Source organism: Felis catus, chromosome A3 (assembly GCF_018350175.1).
Source record: "Felis catus isolate Fca126 chromosome A3, F.catus_Fca126_mat1.0, whole genome shotgun sequence".
Taxonomy (NCBI): Eukaryota; Metazoa; Chordata; class Mammalia; order Carnivora; family Felidae; genus Felis; species Felis catus.
The window spans coordinates 120,008,786-120,027,854 of NC_058370.1; the positions used below are offsets into that span (position 1 = coordinate 120,008,786).

A 19,069-nucleotide genomic window follows, 5' to 3' on the forward strand; every position below is an offset into this window, starting at 1 on the left:
GAGAAACTTTGATAGTCTATGTGTAGAATTTTGTCATTTCTGAATAATGACAGTTAAATTTCATCATTTCTGAAACTTACATGGATAATTACTGCTTATTTATTTTGGTTTAGGACCCAAAATACAATAGAGATGATGATAGTTGGCATTTCCTTTTTTTTTAATTGAAGTGTAGTTGCTACACAATGTTACATTTATTTCACATACACAACACAGTGATTCTACAACTCTGTATGTTACAATATGCTCACCGCAAGTGTAGCTGCCATCTGTCACCATACGGTGCTATTACGGTACCATTGACTATATTCCCTATGCTGTGCTTTTTATTCCCATGACTTACTCATTCCATAACTAGAAGCCTGTTATCTCCCACTCCTCTTCACCCATTTTGTCCATCCCCCCACCCTCTTTCCTTTGGCAAGGACTAGTTCGTTCTCTGTACTTATGGGCCTGTTCTGTTTTTTGTTTGTTTGTCCATTTGTTTTTTACATTCCACATATAAGTGAAATTATATGGTATTTGTCTTTTTCTGTCTGACTTATTTCACTTAGCATAATACCCTCTAGGTCCATCCATGTTGCAAATGGTAAGATTCCATTCTTTTTCATGGCCGAGTAATATTCCATTCTCTATATATGCCACATCCTTTTTATTTATTCATCTATTGGTGGACACTTAGGTTGCAACCATATATTGGCTAGTGTAAATAATGATACAATGAACATAGAGGTGCATATATATTTTCAAATTAGTGTCTTTGTTTTCTTTGGGCAAATACCCAGTAGTAGAATTACTGGATCATATAGTATTTTAATTTTTAATTTTTTGAGGAACCTCCATATTGTTTTCCACAATGGCCATACCAATTTACATTTGATGGTGAGCCTTTCTCATCTTATTCACACATCATAGGAAAAGCTTTCAACATTTTACTTTTAAGTAATATGTTTGCTGCAGTTTTCTGTAAATACCCTTAATCAGATTAAGGACATCCCCTAGTATTGTGTTTCTTCATTTCTGAACATAAAGTTTATTTGAAAAGTGTTTTTTTTTTTTTTTTGATGATTTCTGACAATCTCATTTTGATCAAAGAACATGGTTGATGTTACTTGAATCCTTTGAAATTTGCCTAGATTAGCTTTATAACTCAGGATAAGCTCAATTTTCAGACAGGTGGTTTGCGCTCTTGAAAATAAAGCATATTCTCTAACCACTAGGGGCAGTAATTCATATAGTGCCCTTTATGCCTACTCTTAATTATCTACATCCGCACTTATGCTTTTGTATGTTTCCTCTATCACTTACTAAGGGAAATGTGTTAATTTCTCCCACTAAGCTTGTGAAATTTGTCTCCTTGAGGTTCTGTTAAATTTTACAATATATACTTTTGATGCTATTGTAGGGGAGGCAAAACTTTTACCCTCTTAGGGTCTCTGGTTGGGCCTGAGAATTAAATGGACATAGACAGATTGGCAGTTTTGCACGCAGAGTTTTCCTGTACCTGGGAGCTCCCATAGGAAAATGAAGAACTGAAGGGGTGAGGAGGCATCAGTGCTGATACACTAGGGAGGAAGGAGTAGCAGTTGTGGAAAAGTAACTAAAATATATGGGGAGACTCAAGGAAGATAAGGGTTATTTTAACAAAGTCTATGCAGATTTCTCTTGGATTCAGTTCACTGTCTCTGGGGATAAGAATGTTTCTTTCCCTTTGGAATAAGGAGGGCATCTTTCACTTGGGACTTTATTTCCTGCTTTCAGGAAAAAAAGAGGAGTTTAACATGACCTTCTTGGCACCTGCTGTTTTTCAAGTGTCTTTAGCTCAAAATAATCCTTATGCCAAAGTGGCATGTTTTGGGGTCCTATTCTGCCTCCTTTCACTATTCTATTAGACATAAATAAATGAAAAGTTCTTAGATCTTTCTGGTGAAATAAAACTTTTAAATTGTTGGCAATTTATTTTCTTTGTGTTTCAGTCCATCTTGTTGATATCTGGAACATGATTGAAGCCTTCCGAGACAATGGCCTTAATACACTGGACCATACCACTGAGATCAGCGTGTCCCGCCTCGAAACTGTCATCTCCTCTGTCTACTACCAGCTGAACAAGCGCCTTCCTTCTACTCACCAAATCAGTGTGGAGCAGTCGATCAGCCTCCTCCTCAACTTTATGATTGCTGCATATGACAGGCTAGTACCTTACATGTTTACTTCATTTTAAGAATGTTTGTCTCTTAGTCATCCTTCTTCCAGAGTGTCTTGCTGAGTTGTCAACTTGGAATCACAGTTAAAAGGGAAATTACTCCATATGAGTTCCTTCTAAAGACTGGTTAAATGCCAGAGTGACTTACTATCACATATTAAACTCCATAAAATTATGGAGAATCACAACACTGAGACATAGTGTTTGGTAAAATTGTAAGTACCTTAGTATAGCTGTTCTCTATCCAGAGAAGTATAGCTAAGCTATGAATTTGATTATGAGGCTTTCTATTTGACCTTGAAGCTAACCTTTCTTTACTCTGGAATAGTAAATGCCCCTTGACTCTAGTCTTGTTTTCTTCTCTTTATGTTTAGGATGCTGTTTTAATTTTTTTCAGTGCAGAACATTACCTTATACACCTTATAACACTAGAAGAAAACTATTTAAATGTACTACAAATTAAAACAAATAATTGGCTATATTTGTATTCATAGAGAATTAAGTTGGTATTGTAAAAAGCAAAAAAGAAATCATAAATGATGGAAGCATAGAATTTAATGTTTATATTCCGGTAACCAAGACTTTAGATTTTTGATTTCTGCTATACTGACAGCCGTCCACTTTGGATGGGTTAATTCTTTCTGCTTCATTTTTTTCTCCCTGTAGACCTACTTTGAGTTTATACATTTGTAAAATGCTTTTGTTTATTATACTTCATAATATTGAAGATTCTGTGCCTTGATAAAACTCTGCAGGTGACAAAGTCAAGTCACAACATAGGCACTCACTAAATTTATAACATTTTTATAAGATGTTAGCAAATTAAATATTGTATCCATTTAATAGAAAATTATTTTAGGAAATTTGAATTTTTAAAACAAGAGTACACATGAGACATAAGTCCCAGAATTTGAATGCCATTTTTTTAGTAATTAGATTAGTGAATCCATAAGGTTAGTTTTATATTGTCCAAGGAATGACTCTTTGGATACAAAGACCTTAGTAAAAATGTTATTCTGTGGTGAATAAGCAGCACTTATCATGACACTAACTCAGTGAGTAAATCAGTTCAGGGTTGCACAATACAAATTAATTCAAGAAACAATTTTTTTTTATACAAAATCAGAAATAAAAGTCATCTTACTTTTAACAACGTTTATTTATTTTTGGGACAGAGAGAGACAGAGCATGAACGGGGGAGGGGCAGAGAGAGAGGGAGACACAGAATTGGAAACAGGCTCCAGGCTCTGAGCCATCAGCCCAGAGCCTGACGCGGGGCTCAAACTCACGGACTGCGAGATCGTGACCTGGCTGAAGTCGGATGCTTAACCGACTGCGCCACCCAGGTGCCCCAAGTCATCTTACTTTTAAAAAATGATAAAGCAGAAATTATATAAATTTTGATTCTATAACCGTATCAAATAAGTTAAGTGCTATGGCTAAGGAAGGAAGAAGGCAGAGCAAAGAGATGGCTAAGAAAGGAAGAAGGCAGAGCAAAGAGATGGCAAGAGAGAGAACAGGAATACCCAACTTAGGAGCAGAAGGTGCAGAGGTTCTGGGACATATTCAGAGATGGCTAGACACATCCAGAGGGAGACAACGGAAAACAGTAAGCAAACAGTAAATCATATGAAGACAATCCATTGAAGGGCATGCTACAGAGAACTAGGAAAAACAAAAAAAGATGAGTAAGTTAAGAAGAGGAAGGACTGTAGTATGACAGTGGTGAATTTGGTAATTCTCACATCATATCCTATTTAAAACTTTGGCCAAAGGCATCAATAAATCCTTATATCACTGCTAACCTTGAAATCTTGAGTGTGTGTGTGCGCGTGCACGCGTGTGCGCCTGTGTATACATATGTATATATATGTACGTACGTAATGTACATATGTATGTATATGTATATATGATAACATCTTGTTTCACTCTCTAGTAATTTGAGATTGGCTTTCACATACTAGAAAAATGAAAGGATCTGGTTATTGGAATTTTATTTTTGAAAATCGTAGCATTTTGTGAAATATTTCAAATATTAGTCTCTGTATTGATTGGCCTCTTTATTACTTAGGCTGGAGAGCGCCTTTGATATGTAGAGTATGTAGTTTTTCATTTTTTAAGTACACTCAGCGTGGAGCCCAACGTGAAGCTTGATCTCCCGACCCTGAGATCAAGACCTGAGCTGAGATCAAGAGATGGATGCTTAACCCACTGAGCCCCCCTGGCACTCCTCTAGTTCTTTATTTTAATTAATATTTTCAGGATTTCATATTTTATAATTCCTAAGTTAAAATTTGAAGCACTAATTTGATTATTCTTAAATTCCCTTACCTCTGAATTTACAGTCAAATTTTGGCCAGCCGTGTTTTGTTACAATTAAAATACATTGTAAGGCTGTAAAACAATAGTAAGAAACAAATAGGATTGAGACTTTGTTCCTCAAGTGTGTATCTTATTAGGAATTATTTTCTTTTTCTGCTGAGGATTTACAATATCTTATATTTGACAACTAAAACACAGAGAACAATGTTGTAAACATCTGTGTGTAGGACATTAGTAAAAGCTATGAGGAATAGCCAAAACACTTGGGTAGCCTCATTTTTTTCCTTATCAGGTCTTTAGTGTAATAATATTGGTGGTAGACATCTGGTCTGGTCTGAAGGTACAGCAGGCGATGCTGAGGGACAAGAACTCTTCCTTACTCTTCTTCAGTTGAGCCAATTCCATTATTTAGGGCTTGTGATTTGCAAACTCCCTTTCCATCACCAAAGTCTGTGTTAGGTCGGCGTCTTTAGTTGTAAGCAGTAGGAAGCCCACTGACGCGTGTGCTTTTGTAGCAGTGGGCGAATAGGCTCACATCACCAAGGAGCCCAGAGGCCCAGAGGCAGGCCAGCCCTCTGTCTTCTTGCATCAGAGCTCTCGCTTCCATTTTTCTCTTCGTAGTGGTTGTGGTTTTGCCCTCCTCTTGTATCAGCTTCATCCTTTTGCTACATCAAAAAATACCTGCTGTCAGCTACTACATGCTTCCTGTTTCAAGTCTAGGTAGCGGGAGAGAGCTGGTTTCTTTCAACACCAAACGAAAGTATATGAGCCTCCCTCCAGAAATGTGCATTTGGGCCATGCATGTGTAGATGTGATGCTTTTTAGCTCAAACAGATCAGGATTTGTGTCTCTGGAGTAGAGTGGTTAAATTCTTCCCCTCATTACATGATGCCTCACAGTGGGGGAGGGGGGGTGTGGTTGGACTAGCTATGAAAGAGATGGCTACGTGTCAACCCGAAACTGCTCACTGAGCATCATAAACTTGTGGCTCCCTTTCTTGTTAAACGGCCCCGTTCTCCACCCAGCTCCTTAAATCTGAAACCTGAGAATCACTTACACCCTTCCTTCTTCTCCACTCCCATTTCCATGCCAGTTACCAAGGCCTGTCATTTCTACATCTGTTTAAAAAAAAAATTTTTTTTAAATTTTACATTTATTGATTTTTGAGAGACAGGGTGAGACAGAGCATGAGCAGGGGAGAGGGAGAGAGAGAACGAGACACAGAATCCGAAGCAGGCTCCAGGCTCTGAGCAAGTGTTCAGACGGAGCCCGATGTGGGGCTCGAACCCACGAACCGTGAGATCATGACCTGAGCTGAAGTTGAATGCTCAACTGACTGAGCCACCCAGGTGCCCCCATTTCTACATCTTGACTCGTTCAGGTCTGTGTGCATCTCTCTGGCCCTACTACCGCCCAGTCTGCCACCGTCATCTTCTGCCTGGACTGCTTCCAGGGCTTCTAACTGATCTTTTTACACGTGCTTTCTTCCCTCATTCGTTCTTAGAGGTAATAAACATCATGAGCCCTACTATCTAACCCAGGAACTTGAACATTAGCAATAACTTAGGTTTATCTCTCCTGTCCCATCCCACTGACCTGCACATAACTAAAGTGAATCCGATTCTGATTTTGCGTTACTGTGTTCTTAACAGTTTTTTTCCCCACGTATATAGGCATAAACACAGTGTTGTTAAATTTTATTTTTACTAATTGTAAAAAAGAAATTCATGCTGTCTGGCTGTCTGTACTATTACCTCATTTACTTTTTTCATTCATTTCATGTTTTTTTTTTTTTAACGTTTTTTTATTTTTGAGACAGAGAGAGACAGGGCATGAACGGGGGAGGGTCAAAGAGAGGGAGACACAGAATCGGCAGCAGGTTCCAGGCTCTGAGCCTTCAGCACAGAGACTGACGCGGGGCTCGACCTCACGGACTGCAAGATCATGATGTGAGCCGAAGTTGACTGCCTAACCGACTGAGCCCCCAGGCACCCCCAGGCGCCCCCAAGTGCCCCCATTCAGTAATATATTGTAACACCTCATTCATGTTGCATGTAGCCATAGTTCAGTTATTCTCGCTGTTGCACAACGTTCTGTTGTAATACTGTACCTGTCGTTTTCTCCAGGTTCTTGCTGCGGGAAACAGCACTGCCTGGAGCGTCCTGGCTCATGCGCACAAGTGTTCTAGACTGCTCTCTTGGTCCTAAACTGAGGAATGGAATTGCCAATTCGGGGTGGGGGGGAGGTGCGGTACATGAAATTCAGCTTTAGAGGATAGTATCAAATTATTTTAACAAATTATACCAGTGCATAAGAGATCCTTTCAATCCACATTCTTTCTGAAAGTTTTAGAATTGCCAGACTTTTTAGTTTTTGCTAAGTGATACCTCATTGTCTTGATTTGCATTTTCTTGATTATCAAGCATGTCTTCATGGGTTTCTTAACCAAATATATTACTTCTGTGAAATGCCTCTTCGTGTCTTTTGCCTGTCGTTCTAGCGTGTTGTTTTTTCTTTTTGTACTGATTATAGGGGCTCTTCATAGACTCTCGATGACAGTTTTTTCTTGGTTATATGTGTTGCACATATGTTCTCTCCATTTACTTTTCATAGGATATCTTTCTCTTCAAATGTTTTTAATGAAAAATTTCAAATATTTACAAACATAGAAAGAATATCATAATAAATCTCAAGCTATCTATCACTCAGCTTCAGTAATTACCAGCACATCCCCAAACTTACCTCATCTGTATCCTCAGGATCTTCACCTCCACCCTCCCTCTTTTCATGCCTTCTTTGAAGCAGATCTCAAGTATCATTATTTCATATGTAAATATTCCAGTGCCTACATTCTAATGTGTTGCAGTACCATTTTCCCTCAGCTTTGCTCCAAGAAATACTACTGCTTAGAATGGAATGAAATTACACCTTAAATGGAACAAACCTATAAAAAAATCATACATCTAATGAAACTAGGTTTGGATAAAATCTTCAAAATACTACATCAGTATTGAACATATTAATGAAAGGTCAGAGTTATTGTTTACCATCTAAAAGAGCAGTATAAAACACTCTTGCTACTTTGAACAATCTAAAGATTTCTTTAGTGTCATGAGTTTTATGTATCTAATTTTGATGGGTAAATATGGAAAAAGTTGCTGTGTAGTTTGGAAATATGGCTAAGAACTGTTTTAAAGTCTTGCTCTGAGAATTTGGACATATTTAAACGTTTCCATGGTTTCCTCTTAATACCGAATGCTAAAAACAAAACAATATAAAAAAACAAAGCAAAAACAAACTCTTTCATTCTAAATAAAGCAGTCGTATTCCTTACATTTTGAATATGCCCAGCTAGCGTATTATGGAATGGACGTTGCTGAAAAAGATAACATTAGGTTACAGTCTTCCTCATTTGTGATTTTTAAGCAAAACTATCATATCCTGGGAGGCATAAATACTTGATATATTTATGTGCAGTATTTACTGTTATCTCTGCTTGTTGTCAGATGGATTCAGGATGGCAAGAAAAAATACAGCCAAATACAAGTGGAAGAGAACTAGGGCTGAGTGGGAAGAGTTTGAGGTTCACAGAAGCAGCACATTTAACTCTTGCAAGGATGTGAGCATAACTCGTTTAGGAAATTTCCGGGGGTTGGTGGAGAATGAGGTAGGGATTTGGGGTGTTTTAAAAAGGTGAAATCCTCAGCGGAAACCTTGTGTGAAATGGAGAGAAACAGCTGCCCTGGTGGACCAGGAGGAGGACAGCCCACCTGCCTGCCCTGCGTCCCCCACACTGCCTGGTGGGTGTCTTGATGGTGTCACCAGAACTGGTTCACTGAGTCACAGTCTGAGTACTTGGTGCCAGGATTATTCAGGGAGCAGAAATGAGTGAACTTGAAGTTCACTTACTCTTCCCATCACTTACTCATTATTTTGTAGCTTTTCTTTCAAGAGAAGTCATGCATTCATGTTAATTTTCAAAGAATCTTCTTGATTCCAGGATATGCAGGTCTGAAAAGGGTTTGACCATTAGCTAATATTTCAGAAAAACAATTTTTTGCTAATTATTTTGGCCTTATCTTACTGTTTCCTTTTTATGTGTTTATTTTTGTATTGTTTTTTTAATGTTTATTATTAAAATTTTTTAAAAAATATTTGTTTATTTTTGAGAGAGAGAGAGAGACAGAGCACGAGCAGGGAAGGGGCAGAGAGAGAGGGCGACACAGAATCTGAAGCAGGCTCCAGGCTCTGAGCTGTCAGCACAGAGCCCGATGTGGGGCTTGAACTCAAGAACCGTGAGATCATGATCTGAGCTGAAATTGGACAATTAACCGGTTAACTGACTGAGCCACCCAGGGGCCCCCTAAATGTTTATTTATTCTTGAGAGAGAGAGAGAGAGAGAGCGAGCGCATGAGCAGGGGAGGAGCAGAGTGAGAGAGAGGGGCAGAGGATCTGAAGCAGGCTCTGCATGCTGACAGCAGTGAGCCTGATGTGGTGCTTGAACCCACAAACTGTGAGATCATAACCTGAGCCAAAGTTGGATGCTTAACCAACTGAGCCACCCAGGTGCCCCTATTTTTTGTTTTTGTTTTTAAGAAAAGGCAAGAAAGGTCATGCTTCTTCTGAGTGTGTTACTTTTTCCTTGCCTTTGTTTCTCTGAAAGTGAGGAGAGAGGTAGTAACAGAGAGATCTCTAGTCCATTCGGTACCTCCAAATTAATCTGATTAAGACACCTTTTTCACCTCAAGAACCTTCCAAAACTCCCTGTGGTTTTTGAACGAGATTCGTACTCCTCACTTCTAATGGTATCAGTCCTTGATTCCCTGTACATACCAAGCTCTAAGTAAACTACTTGAGGCACTTCTCAATTTTTCTAATATGATATGCTCCCATCTCTCTCCAAGCATACTTACCCCAACCCCTACCCCACCCCGCTCAAGTTTTTATATACTCTGTAGCCTTCCTTTTTACCACCAACCCCACTTTTATCCCTTTGATGACCTATGGTATTTGTCTGTGTTATTATTTTGACCTTAAATTATACAATGCTCTAAACTGCTTCGTAAGTGTACAAATAAGGTTGAAAGCCCTTGAGAGCAGAGATTCTACCTTATACTTCTTTGATTACTTGATAAACACAATGCTGAATTCTTAATAAATATTTGTAAGGTTGAAATGAAAATTAGCAGGCATTCTGATTGTGATAAAACTGAATAATATTCTAAGTTGATTTTACTTGATTAAGCCATTTGACATTTGCCAAATGGATTCTTGATTTGCAGGTGATTATTGCATAATCCATTCACTGTGAATTTTTGTAAATTAAGATTAATTGGAAAAATATGAGTTTTTGAAAATCAACAAGAAATGTTCTTTTACTTTTAGCTGCATGTGGTAATTGGACTAGTAGCAGTGTTTGTAAAGTAGAAGTCTATTTTTATGTGAGAAGTACTAATTTATGGTTGGCAGCAGCCACAATTGTTTGTTAAAGATGTAGAAACAGCTTGTTTCTTAAGTAAAAAATGCCCCCTGTAGTCTTGTTTTCAAAAGTATTAATTTGCATAGCAAGTTCTTCTTAGCGCAAAGCTATAAACACCATCCAGATTAGGTTAGTTTAAATATTTTTTTAAAAATAGGTAGAATTTGAGACTTTGCTGAACTGAAATGAGCAAGCTCCCAGCAAAAGGGCACAGGTGAGGACGGCAAGGCTTCTGAAGGTGCCTGCATGTTAAAACATAGCAGTGTTTATTCAGGGTGACTCACTGTCTGCTTAGCTTGGCACGGAGCTCATCGTGGTGTTTTCTCAGTATTGGATAATAAGAACTCTTTTTAGAAGTCATGTGCATGGTTTATTGTCAGACCATAAAATGATAGGTCTGTAGCAGTGAATCATGCAGGGAAGTCTGAGAAAGAGAGGCATGATGTTTCTTACCGAGGGAGGGTGCTCCCTGGAGAGACTCTGGGTGGGGTTAAAATAACAAGTTTCCTTACTCCCATCATCCTCAACAAACACTACCTGTTGGCCCTTTCATTTTAGTATCTTTATGCAGGGGTTAATATTTACTGTTACTTATTTTTTTTAAATAATTTTTTCACATTTATTGAGCCACCCAGGCACCCCTACTGTTACTTATTAAGTATTCACCTACTAACTCTGAAGCTGTCATAGGTCAGATTTTCAGTTGAACCACATTTTTTTGTGATAAAACCGAATCCTATTCGAAGACAGCGGATTCTGGGATGAACTTGGATTTTACCTCGGAAGGACTGAGAACATAGGTGTTGGGGAGGTTGTGTGTGCCACGACCAAGGGCAGCTAACCCTTGAGTTTTAAATGGAACTTGACTTGTATACAGATTAAATTCAGGTGTCTGCTGGGAAGGATTGAGACTTTTTCCAAGAAGAAAGAATCAATTAGATAAAGGACATAATCACAGGGTGTTAGGCTGCTAAGTGGCTGCAGCTCCTCTCTGCTGCCTCTGATTCTAGGCAAGAATGCAGGGGCGCTAAGGCAGCACTAGAGAACACAGTGACAGTGACACTTTCCCTTTGCTTTGTTTGGGGGCAGCTGCAGGAAGTTTTAGTTAGGCTTAAAGTAGACTGAGGAACCAACCCAGTGCCAAGAAAAGCATTCAGAGCAAAGGAGTAAATGCTGACGTTTGGCCTACTAAGCAAACAGTTGAGAGGTGGGGGAGCTAAGATTCTTTCTGTTTGAAGAGAAAAATGTAAATAACGCGATTTCAGCAAGAATTCTGAGTATACCCTTTCACTAATTTTATTAAGTGATTATTTCTGTATGCTAAATTATACTTAGATTTTACATCAGTATCTTTAGTAAGTATTTAAAGTATCCTTAAATACACCATTTCTTAGTTTGTTTATATCAGTATTTACTTTTGAAAGGTGAATAAACCTTTTGATGGTTGAAACTGTGAGCCTAAAACTGTAAGCATTGTAAGTGGGAAGGTTAGTTCGTAATTCAGACCTGAACCCACTGCCCCATTTTCAGGATACACAATTATATATTTATAAACAGATTCTTAAACATGTTCAGTAAGCGTCATTCCTAAATCTCTCTGTCTGTAGGTCCTCATGATCCTTAATCTCAGATACCGCTCCTTTCTCCTTACTTAAAACACCCCCCACCTTGCTTATACGTTCCCTTTATCCTCTTGAGTTACACATTGACACGTACATGGATTTCCCCTCACCCTCAATAAAGCATGTGATGTTACGCGCACACATATTAGCACACCCCAAAAGGGCGTGCAGGCAGAAAGGGGAGAAGATTCACGGTGCGATGGGTGGGAGATTATGTGTGGATATTGCTGTGTGGCTGTACGAATAGGAAAATGATTGGAAAGTAGATCTGAGAGATGACGAACTATTACTGATAATAGTTGAGGGGTGACACACACACACTGTCCTGTTAATACGTCTGATCAGAGGTCAGTCATTGAGATTAGTAATAATCTTAATGAGCGGAGGGGTGGCTCAGTCGGGTAAGTGTCCATCTTCAGCTTAGGTCATGATCTTGGGGTTCATGGGTTTGTGCTCCATGTCGGGCTCTGTGCTGACAGCTCAGAGCCTGGAGCCTGCTTTGGACTTTGTGTCTCCCTCTCTCTCTGCCCCTCCCCTGCTCACGCTGTGTCTCTCCCTCTCTCAAAAATAAATAAACATAAAAAAAAGTATAAAAAATAACGAGTGGAAAAGGATACAAGTGCTGATCTAAGTCAGTTGAGAAGGATGTTGTTATCCTGTATTTGAATATAAGACTTTCTGAATTTGGAACTAATATCTGCATTAAAGCTGAGTAAAGAATATTTGAATAAGGGATACGAAGTATTTTAAATATTAGTATTTTAAATATTAGCTTCTAAAGCATTCTGAAGGTTTTTAAGAAAAAAGTGTTAAGTGCTCTTATGATAATTTTTAGAAGTAAAGGTGTCATAGTACCCATTAAGACCTGCCATATGGCATTTATTGCTGGGTACTGTACGTTAAATCTTTCTTGAGTAACAGAGTTGAGTTTGACCTGGCTCTCTTGTCAGCATGCCGGGCTCTGCCGCACACTTCTGTTTGCATAAATGGCATCAGTTTCTTCTTTGCATCAGGAATAGATATCCTTTTTTCTCTTTGAAGGAAGAACATGAGATTTGGAGCCAGAAAGAGTTATACAATCACAATATGATCAATTCTCTTTAATCTTTCATTATGTCCTTTGATTTTATCATTACCTGCAAAATAAAAGCTGAAGTCTTAGTATTGCCTTCAAAGTTCTGTGCTGGTAGTTTTCAGCTCAGGATGCATATTAAAATAACACGAAAAACTTTTTAAAAATATCAAGAACAGGGTAGGGTTTTGGCATCTGGATTTTTGTGTCCACATTCATGAGGGATACTGATTTGTTTTCTTTTGTTGTAATAGATTATTGTGTTTTTGGTATCAAAATAGTACTGGTCTCATAAAAGAATTGGGAAGCGTTTACTCCTTTTTTGTTCCCTCAAAGAACGTAGAAATGCAATTATTTCTTCTTTAAATGTTTAGAATTCACCAGTATAGCTCTCTGCATGAGGAGCTTTCTTATTTGGAAAGCTTAAAAATACAGATTTAGTTTCTGTGATAGATACGGGCCTATTGAGGTTATCTGTTTCCTCAGCGTGAGCTTTTATACTTGGTGTTCTTCGAGGAGTGGTTTGTGTCTGTCTGGTTCATTTAAGTTGTTGAATTTATGGACACAATGTCTTTATATTTTCTTATTTCTATCATGTTTATAGAAGCCTTAGTTGATAACCCTTCTTTCATTCTTGATATTGGTATTACCAATATCTTTCTTTTTTTCTTAGACTGGCTAGAGGTTTGTCAATATTACTGATTTATTCAAAGAACCAGCTTTTGGTTTTATTCATTTTTCTCTATTTTTCTGTTTTTTAATTTCACTGATTCCTGCTCTTATGCATATTTTTTTTTCTTTTGCTTGTTTTGGGTTTAATTTGCTGTTCTTTTTCTAGATGTCTTAAGATTATTGACTTGAGAACTGTCTTTTCTAATATAAGCATGTTTAATACTTACAAAGTGAAAAGTGCCCATACACTCATGCTTTCCTTTGGCTGCCTTCTTTCCACCCTGGACGCAACCATTGTTATTTTTTCAATATCCTTTCACAGAATGCTACATAGCATTCTAGCAATTATTTTCTTCCATGCTTTGCTTTTTTTTTTTTTTTTTTTAACTTAGTAATCTATCCTGGATATAACTCTTTATCTTTCACATATTCTTTTTTATTCTTTTTTATGATAGCATGAATAGCCAGTCTTTTATTAATGGGCATTTAAGAATAGGGCCTGGGTGGCTCAGTTGGTTGAGCGACCGACTTTGGCTCAGGTCATGGTCTCGCGGTTTGTGGATTTGAGCCCCGCGTCGGGCTCTGTGCTGACAGCTCAGAGCCTGGAGCCTGCTTTGGACTCTGTGTCTCCCTCTCTCTCTGCCCCTCCCCTGCTCATGCTCTGTCTCTCTCTGTCTCAGAAATAAATAAACTTAAAAATTAAGAATAGGGCCTGGGTCTTGGTATTTTTAACATTTTTATTCTTTTTATGCATTTCATTATGAAAAATTTTATGCATACAGTTTATATATTTTAAGTGTCTTTTAACTTCTAGGTTTCCCTTCATCATTTTCTGCCTTAAACCATTAGCCTTGTCCAGTAAAGGTAACTGTCGCTTTCCCAGGATTCATTTATTTTAAACAGTTTATACTGAGAATTAGAAAATGCCTGCAGAAGGATACCTAAAACAGAGTACAGTGTAATGAATCATTGTAAAGCAGATGTCCCATGCAGGTACTATGGAGGCCAAGGAGTCGAGGACTGTCAGCACCTGGAAAGCCTTTCGTGTGGTCCTTTTGTGTCTCCCCTTCCCTTCTCCCACAGGTAATCAGTATCCTGATTTTTATGGAAATCTCTTCTAAGATTAATTTTTACTTTCCCCTGGATACTCTCACTTCATGAAATCTGTATCTGCAAACAACGGTTGGAGCAAGTTTACCTTAAAAAATGTCATTAGCTGTGCAGCGAGGCTCCGTCTACTGTTGATGAGCCCTGCCGCTTCCTTCTTGCTTGCTGGCCATCAGGCATGCCTGCTCCCACTCTGGACTTCAGGAATGTTTTCTTTTGTTGCTTCATCTTTCTGGGCCACTTCACTTCAGGATACAAACTGCATCCAGTGGAGTTCTTAGTTGTAAGCAATAGAAACCATCTCTGGGGGTACCTGGGTGGCTCCGTTGGTTGAGCGTCCGACTTCAGTTCAGGTCATGATCTCACGGTTCGTCAGTTCAAGCCCTGCATTGTGCTCTCTGCTGTCAGCATGGAGCCCTCTTCGGATCCGCTGTCCCTTTCTCTCTCTGCCCGTCCTCCACTCGCCGTCTGTCTGTCTGTCTCTCTCTCAATGAATAAACTTAAAAAAAAAAGAAACTGTCTCTGGCTAATTTATTAAAAGGGTATGTGTGACCCACAGACTCTCTAAGAAGGCTGGGAAAGTGGGCCTGATGACCACACCACCAAGAACAGATCTCAAAATTGTCACAAAAGCGCTCTAATGAAGACACCACTGCCACCTCTCTGGGGCACTGATACTGTTGCTTGCACCCCACATACCACTGACGCTGGGCCGTGGGCCTGCCACAAGTGTCTGTGTCTCTGCCCACTCAGGAAGCTGGAGGTAACTGCTAGTGCAGCCATGCTTGCTGGTGGGATCTTTGGAGTTCCTCCTTCTACAAGCTAATGGTTTTCTGTTTGGTCTAGAGCGGGTGCGTCTTACTGGCAGAGCTTGTGGCATGTGGCCGTGTCTTAGTTTTGAAGAAAGATGGGAAAGCAAGTGGGTGAGGTTTTCTTTGTTTCTTTCTTCACACTTGGGTCATAGGACACGTATTTGTCTCATAATATAAGGCATGCTTAAAGGTAGACTTGGCATTTAGATGGTTGGTGACCAAAAAGAAATGTCCACTGTAGAAGTTCTGTATTGGTTTTAGAAATCCATTCCTCTTAGTAGCTGATGTTCTTTGTAGCTACTCGTGTGGTTTGTACAGTGCAGGGAGTGTTTGACACAGGCATATTCCTTATATTGCCAGGTGCCATATAAGATATGGAGCGGTGCCTGTATTTCTGGAGAACTTTTATTTTAAAAACCCCATCCCAGGGAAGCCTGGGTGGCTCAGTCAGTTAAGTGTCAAACTCTTGGTTTTGGCTCAGGTTGTGATCTCATGGTTAGTGAGATTGAGCCCTGCATTGGGCTCCGTGTGCTGACAGTGTGGAGCCTGCTTAGGATTCTCTCTCTCCCTCTCTCTACCCCTTCCCCACTTATTCATTTTCTCTCTCTCTCTCTCTCTCTCAATAAGTAAAAAAACTTGAAAAAAATAAAAACCCCATCCTAATTTTAGCTAATTACAGGGATTCTGGTTTTATCTTATGAATAAACTTACAGAGATGTAATAGTCGAAAGTCATACTGTAACAAGCATTAGTATTTCCTGGAGATCTTTTCACTGAGAACTTTCTGGCTTATAAACCATTTGCCTTTTTTTCAAGTGCGAACTTACTGTATAAAAGTTTTGGAAAATGGAAGGCACCCTGTTAGGACCATAAGCACTTGCTTTTCAAAACCAAGGTGATATAGTTCTCATCACTGCAGAGGTATTTAGAGGTATTTTACTCTTACTGTGAAACTTTGTAAGCGCAAGCTTTATAAAATGAACACAAAAGCCCATTGTTAGTTTACAAGTGATGACTTTAAAAACCTGCTAGTGAGGTTTTCATCTGCTGTGAAACCAGGGAATAGTTGGATGGAGGGAGCAGTGGACAGTTTGGGTCAGAGGGGCTTGAGGATACTGTCTTGTCTCTGCAGGTGGTGTGTGGCATTATTTTAGATAATTCATGTATGTTTGACATTTCATCTCCAGTTACTAAAAAAGAATTAATATTACTATCCCTTCCCCTTCAGTTTTCTCACAGCAGTGGTATGGGAAGATCTGAGACAGATACGATCAAGCTTCTTAGAATAAACACATTGTAACGTAAGGTTGTCATAGTAAGAACAAAGATGAATGTACTATAAAACCTTTATAGCAGTGTGCACCCTGTGGGTTTACTATATAACAATAAACTGTTGTTATCGTGCTAGAAGGGACACATTTCTGAATCATTCAAACCAGGTGGTGCCTCAGTTTTGAATACTAAAAACAACTCAGTTGTGGATTCAATGTGATAGGAAATTTATTTCTGGTTCATCCATTTGGCCTCTGTCTACATAGCCAGTAGAAAATTCTTTACAGAATGTTTATAAAGCTCATTTCCAAATAATTCAGGTTAGTTTTAGCACTCTTTACCTAACATGCATGAGGCCTTAATTCTACAAAGGAAAAACAATCCAAGGTTTCTAAAAATTCAAGGTAATAATTGTAGAATATAATGGTAGGGGTGAATGTACTGGTTGCTTGATATTTAGTGATACATTTGATTAATGCTTTTGTGGTCCAGATAGCAATTGTTCTAATATAATTTATTTTGCAGTGAGGGCCGAGGCAAGTTGACCGTATTTTCAGTTAAAGCTATGTTAGCAACGATGTGTGGTGGAAAAATGCTGGACAAATTGAGATGTAAGTACTTTCATATTATTTGAAAGATTTTATTTTCCAATTAGGACCTTTAAACAGTTTTAAATGAATGTTGTCAGAATTTTGGATGATGCTGTAATGAACTTTTTTGTGTTTTTACTAGATCATTCCCTTTGTAACAACTGGGAACTGGCTCAGAATATGTCAGTTATGCCACCTACTGTTGAGATGGACAAATTGGTTGAATTAATTTGTTTAGTTTTTTGTTTTTTGTTTTTTGTTTTTTTTTTTTAGAATAAAGTAACAAAACTGAAGAGATTCAGAACAGGAACATGGACCTTAAAAAAGTCTTTTGAAAATGTTTCCTATGTTATTAAAAATATTGCTTGCAGATGATTATGCTGATTGCTTTTAGTTAGAAAAGAAATTTGATTATTTTTACCAGGTTTGGTTAAGATTAGCCCTTTAAAAAATAAGCTTATTCTTCATCAGAGGGTATTTGCTATGATTAAGCTTTTCCTTAGTACCTTAGAGTGCAGCTCAGTTATTTAGAAATTTATAGTCTTTTTTTTTTTTTTTTATTGTTGCTAAGTCTTTTCTTACTGTTGGCCATTTTGTCATTTTACTGTTCCCTAAGTATACTGTAGGATTAAGTGACATCAAAGGAAGTGACATTCACAGTAATTTAATTTTGCTGCTTATGGTTTTCACTTATTCATTCATTAGATAGTTACTAACTGCCTGAGATATGCCAAACATCGTGCTAAGTGCTTTACATATATTTTCTCACTGAATGTTTAAAATTTCTTTGAGCAGCAGGTGGTATTTTCTCCATTTTACAGACAAGTTAACTAAGGGGGTAAAGCTGGGATTTCAACTCAGGCTGCTGAGCTTCTAGCCCTGCTCTAAGCTACTTTGTTGTCCTCCATATACTAATGCTGTGATGGGCGATGCACATACGATGCAGTACAAGGAGCAAAGTGCCATACTACACGTAAGGAGCTCTGGCAGGTTTCAGGGAGGTGAGATTGAAGCTGTGGGTTTTGATGAAATGTTGAGATACCCTGTGAATTGCTTTGTTGAAGAAACTGGGTCATTTGTCCAGTAGCATTTCTCATGGACTGGATTTTGACGATTGCATCCCTATGATGTTCCTTTGCGTCCTACATTTTTTGTTTTAATTAAAAGCTATAAATGCTTGGTTGTATTTAAACACAAGCTTTTGGGCAAGGTGACTTGATAGGTACCTTTGTCTTCTGTGCTTTTTCTTACATGTTACCATGGCATTGAAAGTTGGAAAGCTGGATGGCTCACTAGATATAGATATCAATATTCTAAAGAAAGGTCTTACATAGTATGTTTGGTCAGCTGTTAACGTGGTTTATCTTCATTTCAAAATCAGCGGCAATGTAAACCAAAATTTCAGTAGTAAAACTAGTTTCATTAAATACCCTTCTATGTATTTTTCACATGGTATCTCAAAATATTACTATTTGGGGCTGAAATTTCTTCATATTTTTTAATTCTAGCATGGTGTTTTTCTGAGACAGATAATACAATACGGATGAGATTATATTTCATTCAAACATAAAGGAAAAGAAAGTTGGAATTTTATCTTTCTCTTATTTTTTAAAGTTTATTTATATATTTTGAGAGAGAGAGAGAGCATGAGCAAGGGAGGGGCAGAGAGGGAGGGAGAGAGAGGATCCCAAGCAGGCTCCATGCTGTCAGCACGGAGCCCAACTTGGGGCTGGAACTCACAAACTGTGAGATCATGACCTGAGCCAAAATCAAGAGTCAGACGCTCACCTGATTGAGCCACCCAGGAGCCCGAGGAATTTTATGTCTTTTTTAATGACGATGATACCAGGTAAAGAATATACATTGCCGTCTTTATTAGTACTGGAGAAAGTGGCTGAAAATAGAAAATACATGATA

The 19,069-nt window shown here is 38.4% G+C and overlaps 1 protein-coding gene across 23 annotated transcripts in view; it reads left to right on the forward strand.

Annotated features, from left to right (window-relative positions):
* DTNB (dystrobrevin beta) overlaps positions 1 to 19,069 on the forward strand; it is a 214,652-nt gene that overhangs the window by 13,639 nt on the left and 181,944 nt on the right. For all 23 annotated transcript variants that reach the window (XM_045054854.1, XM_019827822.2, XM_045054839.1 and 20 more), the window contains exons 3-4: positions 1,977 to 2,190; positions 17,088 to 17,173. In XM_045054854.1, the coding sequence (XP_044910789.1) occupies positions 1,977 to 2,190; positions 17,088 to 17,173 (300 nt within the window). The remainder of the gene's footprint in view (positions 1 to 1,976; positions 2,191 to 17,087; positions 17,174 to 19,069) is intronic.